Here is a 7,262-nt window from a genome sequence, read left to right as displayed (position 1 = left end):
TAGAGGAAAGAAATTTAATCCTTTATAATGAAATCCATTTGTAATCAAAACAATACATTTCACACTCACAAGTATTACTATTGCTGTAGTTCAAGGTCTACTTTTACAGGATACCTGAACTGCTAGTTACCATTCATGGTTTAAGAACAGGGAATGTTTCATCTGGTGCCTCCGAGTTCTGTGGTGATGAAGGTTGTAGAAACCGACTGTTCCTGTTTAGGAGACTGAGTTGCTTAATTAAATGTCCGTCTTTTCTGCTTAGAAGTTTGATTTCTTCTCTTAGGATGGCTTCGTCATGAGCCAAACGTTTCAGCTGTGATTCCATCCTGGCCTTCTCTTTCATATCAGCAGATCGGGGGCCCTGAAATTCTACTCCCTGTAAGAGGAGAAAAAAATTGCTCCTATAAAAAAAAATGCAAGAATTCATGGGGGAAACTTATTTCATCTGGGAAAGTGAAGCATTCCAAGAAGTGGGACATATTGACTGCTCCACTCCTCAGTCAGAACGACTTGGAAGACAGAGTGAGAGACCTTTATCTTTGGCTCAGTCTGTTACCAATGGCTGCCTTGTTCCCTAATAAAGAGAAAGAAAACAACTCATCTGTCTGTTTCCATACACCAAAGGACTAATTTTGACTTTCTGCAAAACATTTTCTAATTAGAAATAGGACGACTTTGCTTCAGTATTAGAAAGCAGCTAAGAAATTAACAGAGAAGTTAAAGTACGGCCTGCTTCAGGAACTGTTCATCCACCTTCCTCTCTGGAGCAGAACTGGAGCGGCAATATCAGCCTGAATGGCTGGCCGGCTGCAGAGCAGGGTATTTGACCAGGGATATGGTAAGGGCTGGATGAACCCCTTTCCACTTTCAAACAGTCCCAAACCTGCATGTAGTACAGTAGCTACGAGATTTACCGGATTATCCTTCAGTGAATCCAGCTTATTTTCAAGTTGCTGCTTTTCAAGGCAGAACTGGCTCAGCTGCCGCGTCTTCATGGTGTTTTCTTTTGTCAGCATCATTAGCTTCTGTTCTAAGTCTAAGACTCTTCCCTAGAAAGAAACAAAAAGTTCAACTACGATGAGCGAGGATAAGAAGGGTGAAATGGGGAACAAGGGCTGGGCTGAATATGTGTCACAGAAGAGAGGGATACAACAAACCAGTCCTGCACGCAAGTAGTTGAAATGTACCTCACATACCCAAGTCCAGGAGGAAGACAGGTGTTGTTTGCATAGTTACAAACACAAGACAAGAAAGAACTGCAGATCTGGACATCCTGCTTTCATACGCTGTGCAAACACGCATAGGAATGGACAGCACAGCTCCTTACAAAACAAACCTACTTTCTGGAGTTCGTTATGCAAACCCTGCAACATATCCAGACGTACCGTGTGCTGAAGGATACCAGACTGGTATTTCTAAGGAGCTGAGCATTTTCCACAGCAGACAGTAAGCCCAAAACATGTTGACAACTGACATTAACAGGAAGAAGGAGAAATCACAAAACCTTTTAGGAGGGGTGGGGGTGAAATATTAGTCAAGCAAATTAAAATTAGGCATTATACTCACTCATAGAGAGATTTTCTGGCTCCTCTGGGATACTCTTGCTTTCTAATTTTTCTGTCTACATATCTTTAAAGAGACAGAAAGGAGCAGCATTCTGTAAGGACAGCTTGGGACAGCTGCTTGCCTGCACTATAGCAGCTGAGCCTTAGGTATCCCAGGAGGACATGCACTTCTTATACTGCACAGTCTAGTGCCCCAGGCATCAGCCAGGGATGCATTGTACTCAAATAATTCATCAACAAATATGATGGGAGCAGGCAGTAGGTACTGACTGCCAGCTGAAATCTGAAGGAAAGCACTCTGGGAGAACCTCACATAGGGACTGGAACAGAAAAAAGCCTGTTTAAAAATAAAGATGCCCTCAGCTACCTCCAGAAGCAGCAGCTGAGCAAAGGTAGAAATCGTGATGGGACATGGGAGTTGGACATTTGGGTCTGTTGGTGACAGGTGAAACAAACAAACAAAAATAAATATGTTGACAAACTTTAGTGTAGCTATTCGGCCCCAGGCAAATGAAGCCTTAATAGAACATATCCGTACATACACCCTCCTCCCATTCCTGTACCTTACCGCACACTCTTTGATTTCCAGGGAGTGCTCATATTCTTTCTCTATTATTTGCAATTCCAGCTCTTCCAAGCGTACGTTAACAGAGCGTGCTTGAACTGCTTCAAAATCAACCTCACGGCCAAACTTCAGCATCATCAGCTGCCTGCATTTCTCTTCCAGACCTAAAAGGAGAGGCATGGCACAAGTGGCAGAACTAGTTTTCATGGGTTAGTAAGAATTTGTTCCGTACCCCCAGCTTTTTGCCCGAGCTTTGTCATATATGATACATGATAAATAATTCACATGAATTCATATAGAGCTCACAACTGAATACTGCCATTTGTTCTTGCCTGTGACCATGCCTGGGCTATGACTAAACCACATTCATCCTATCCCAGTGAGCCATCCCCACACCAAAGCCTCAGCAGGCTGGCAGAGGAGGTTCAAGGGTTGTAGACACCTGGACATCTCTGGGTCTGGTTCTTGGGAATGTAAATGTTTTGAATAGAGAGCTTTTTAATTCTTCTTATGTTACATGAAGAAGAAAATGCATTTAAAACTTATTTATCACAGCCTAGTGATTCTACAGTGCTGGACAACTACCAGTACTTCACCCAAACAGCCCACTTGAGACACCTTTTCTGCAGTAACCAGCTGTGACATTTGGGTGAGAGTAAAGACAGATCTGCTGATTTATACCCAGTAAGAAACTAGAAACCTGTGCTGTATGAAGTCTGTTACTCACGTTTAATAGTTATCTCCATCTCCTTCTTGTCCTGGACAAGCTGCTTATATTGCTTCTGGGCCTCCTTATAGATCTCTTTCTGCTTTATGTTTTCTTGATGTAGGTCCACAATTCTCTTCTGCAGATACCCTAGGGACTGGTTGGTAAACACCACAGCTTGGGAGCAGTCCCTGGGTATCTCCCCATTAAAGAAATACTCCACCTGCCAGAAACAACCATAAGCAGAGTTGACTTGACTTGTTTAGGATGCTGTTGACAGTTCTGGATAAAAAAATGGGTGAGAGTTTGAAAACCAATGAATGAGGTAATAGCACGGACACAGCTCTCATGTTTGGGGCCAGGGAATCACTATCGCACAGCAGAGCTCAAAGACTACTTAGAGCTATGAGGGCTTCCTATGCATGAAGCTGTTTACCTTTTTATAACACTGAGAACAAAAATGGAGTGGGGGACTCCTTTGAGTGTCTGGGACTCTTCTGTCTTTCTTATGAACATTTTAATGGGAGTGAATAAAACAAAGGATAGAGATGCTGAGCTTGCCTCAAGCATATGAGAAACAACAGGCAGAGGCCTACACTCTCTCTCTGAGGACAAGATTCAACCCAGAGGAAATTACAGCATTGTCTGGAGTTTTCCCTCTCCATTTTCTGCTTATCATCTCTGGGATAACAGCTGCATAGATGAATGCATTGCATGCAATCCAGCATTCTTGAATTGGGTGAAACCCACATTACTTTCAATAGTTGTTGTTTTTTTGTTTGCTTGTTTCTATTGTGTTGGGGTTTTTGTTGTTGTTGTTTTGTTTCTAGTTTTTCTCAAGAGATTATTAATAGGCATGGACCTGAAGGAATATTCCATTCCAAACCTGCAAAACACTTGAAGGCTACACACATTTCATCAGTGCACTGACTCTACCTGTCCTTATATGCAGGAAAACAAACACAGAGGAAATATGAAGTTCAATTAATGGCACTGTCACTCCAAGGACACAATAGTGAATCAGGAAATCAAAGGCCTCAAAAGCCAGTAACACGTAGATATATATGGGCCATTTGCACCTACCAAAAGTAAAACTGATAAACACAGAAAATCTTGAATTACCTGATGGAGTTTCAAAGGCACAACTACATATAAATCATTCAGCTTCTGCTGCTTTCTCCACTGAAAGATGTCCAGCTCTTTCTCTGCATTGTTCAGACTGGATTCTATTGATTTTGCCTGCAGAGAGACAAATTGTGGACAGACAAAAATCCTATAGCATTCAAGTATGCAAACAACAGGATTCTGTGTTAGAGTCCTTGATCTCAAGGAAAAGAAGCATGGAAAAAAAAAATGCTCCTTTTTTGTACAGATTATGGTGGATGAATTTCACAGGTTAACATGAGGTTCATCTCTGTATTCAAACAGAATTCTACACTCGAATACTGTATGCAGGTACATTCATAAATATTTTCTTCCTCGTGAAGCTACTTATGTATTAAGAGACAGCTGCTTTGTTTAATGTACAGACAGAACACTTCTAGATCAGCAGTGTCTGCAAGATATTTTTTATTGTTTTATGCCTGGAAAAGTGATTCTGCATGAGAAACAATTCGGAATCAAATGTCAGACCCCAGGGTGAATATGTGGCAGCTGGCACTTAGGAAAGCCTTTAAAAGCTCAACAAAAAAGCGTTGTAAGTTAAGCTTATTTGATGGGACATTTTTGAGACACAATAAAAGCAAGCCTTGCATAATGGCATTTTGGCAGAACTCTTTCTCTATCCCAGAAAGCCCTTTAAATTAAGATATTTTTAATTTAATATAAATCAAATGTCTTGACGAATGCAGGACCTCATAAAAGCTGAAAGGAAAATTTGCACCAAGTGAGTTTATTCAATAATTACTATGACAAAGAGCAGAAGAATATAACTAAAAGCAAAAGAAACAGATAGATGCATTTTTATGCATGTATTCTAGCAAGCATTTGTGTTAGGATGGCCCTTTACATTCTCCATCCCCATCACATGTACACAGGATGGAGGCCAGGCTACACCAGGCGTGCCACCTGAATCACAGAGTCTGACTTCTGTTAGGTAAGGGATCTAAAACTTAGGTTCAATCCCATAGCAGTCAAGGTCAGACCAACTTGATTTGCCTTCTTCAGGAGGACAGGCGACCCGTAGCGAGCTGCCTCCTTCCTGTGTGAATCATGGAGATCTCTCCCCAGACAGAGGCCTCTTAAAAGGTTCGGACTGTGTTTTTATGTCTTAGACAAAATCAATAGCACATTTTCATTGTACTGGAGCCAGATGATGCCTGTCAAGAACAAAGCACTACAATACCTTTTCAAATAAGACATTGTATTCCTTTCTGAGTTTAGCAGCAACTTTCTTCTCCCTCATTAAAGCTTCCCTAATGTCTAACCGCTTTTCCCGGAGCTGGATGGTGTTTTGGAAGAGTGCCTTATCACAGTCTGAAAAGGAAAGGATCAGAAGATAGCTTAGTTTTGTTATAACTGTACCATTCAAGCTTGAGTTAGTAGCTTCCCTGGCTGTGCAGCCTGCATTCTCTATAATGCTCTTGGTTCCTTAGAGCTTTCTCAAGCATAAGCCCTGTGGACCAAGCTCCCTTGTTGAGGAGCCAACGTCTTGGATGGATGTTTTTTCTTTCTATTCAATCAAGACACTTTGTTTCCAAAAGTAAAACTTAATGTATCAAAGCCAGTATTAAAGCAAAAGTTAGCTTTTATAACTGAATTAGTCCTGGTAATGAATACGTTAAAATACAATCTTTAGTTACATGAACATATAGCATACGTTTATAGTATCTTTAGCTATAAATGATGGACTTGCTGTAGTGATCTGCTTGTGGGGATCTAGCTCTACTTGTAAAGAAAACTGTGGTTCATAGGACCTGCAGAATTCTAGCTGGTGCAGTGGTACCTGTCATACCAAGCAATTCAACATTATCAACACAAAACACAAATCAGTTCCTATAAAAAAAAGTCTGGAAAAGGCAAAGAACTGCACTTAAAGACACAAATATGAAGAGGGTAACGCAACGTGACATTTCCCCATTAAATGAGTAATTGGGACTTCTTTTCAATAAGAAGTAAAAAACGCTACACTCCTGAAAATGCACTGAAAAGAGATGGGCAACGAGTTAATAAAAATTCAATATAAAAAAAAATAAGATTTGGTAACCTGCTGGTAAATTTGAACTGAAAATAAAGCAGTGTTGTTGAATGGTCACTAAAGACCTTAAAAAGTAAAAAAAGAGATTGCTTTCCTTCGCTGTATGAATGAAGGAGTCGAGAGAATTTTGCAAAGCAATGCTATTACTTTTTCTGATAGAGAGAAGCCTAGCAACAGGCAATTCCTACAGAAATCCACAAGGTGGTAATAAAGAGCTTAATTCAACACCGCAGTAGGGTCCCCACATAACTTCCCCGAACACGGGTCCAGCTAGGCTTGGCAGGAGGTTTCCAGACAGCAACTACAGCCTCACTCCAGCTCTGGTCCTATGAGGAGCATCTTCTCCCCAGAAAACAGCCGTGAAGTGGCAAATGAGTCTTTATGCAGAACAATTAAGTCTTAGCACTTAGTTAAGTTTTATTTTTCCAAACTTGTTAATTATGGCACCCTTTACCACCAGTGTTTTCCTTATCTTCACTGAGATTTCTTGGGGAGAAATGCTGCAGCCAGGACTGCGAACATTCTGGCCCTTAATGGCATTAATGTGAAGAGAATAACAAGAAAAAAAAATCCTTTTTAAAAACACAGCATTGCTTTAAAGCTGAACAAGTAGTCAACCCAAGGAAATAAAGGCTTAGGTACTCTCTGGGCAAACAGAGATGTCAAAGATTTCATCTTCAGATCCAGAAACTTCTTCTTCACTCTCCAAGCTGGACTCTTCATCACTCTCCTCTTCACTCTCATCTTTTTCATCTGGAAGAAAAGGACAGTACTGCTGACTTGCAGGATAGCCCCCAAATTCACTAGCAGTGCATTATGCTACTGTGCTAGTGAACACATCCCCAGTAATCCTCACAAGAGCACCTCAGTAACACGCAGATTCAGGCACCTTTTACCTATTGCGTTGATAATTTCACAGAAATTAAAACAAAAAAAGGCATGGAATTATGTTGTAGTGCCAAATACACTAAAATCATATGCATATTTTGGGGACTTTCTTCTATGATTTTTCTTCTCAGTATGTGTGTCAAGTATTTGGAATTTAAACCTTGTAGGTTTATCATTCTACTATGGAGATTAAACAACCAAGCAAAATACACAGAAGCCCAAAACTGTCACAAAAGCATGACTGTTGTCTGTGCTTTTTGGTAGTCATGTCCCAGGTGAAAGTAAATGCCAAGGCAAACATTCTAGCTCAGTTAGACCGCTTAGCCTTTACAGATTAAAACC

At 40.7% G+C, this 7,262-nt stretch overlaps 1 protein-coding gene across 1 annotated transcript in view; it reads right to left on the bottom strand.

The window, feature by feature from the left end:
* The window catches only part of CFAP44 (cilia and flagella associated protein 44), a 42,467-nt gene continuing 35,205 nt past the window's right edge, over positions 1–7,262 (bottom strand). Inside the window, exons 30-36 of the mRNA XM_072336873.1 lie at positions 6,675–6,785; positions 5,181–5,311; positions 3,959–4,075; positions 2,858–3,059; positions 2,134–2,294; positions 915–1,049; positions 1–376 (exon numbers count right to left, since the gene is read on the bottom strand). Coding sequence (XP_072192974.1) covers positions 134–376; positions 915–1,049; positions 2,134–2,294; positions 2,858–3,059; positions 3,959–4,075; positions 5,181–5,311; positions 6,675–6,785 — 1,100 coding nt within the window. The 3' untranslated portion in view covers positions 1–133. The remainder of the gene's footprint in view (positions 377–914; positions 1,050–2,133; positions 2,295–2,857; positions 3,060–3,958; positions 4,076–5,180; positions 5,312–6,674; positions 6,786–7,262) is intronic.

This window comes from Excalfactoria chinensis, chromosome 1 (assembly GCF_039878825.1).
Source record: "Excalfactoria chinensis isolate bCotChi1 chromosome 1, bCotChi1.hap2, whole genome shotgun sequence".
Lineage (NCBI taxonomy): Eukaryota > Metazoa > Chordata > Aves > Galliformes > Phasianidae > Excalfactoria > Excalfactoria chinensis.
Note: the sequence above shows the minus strand (reverse complement) of the source record. Positions and strands in the feature narration are given on the sequence as shown.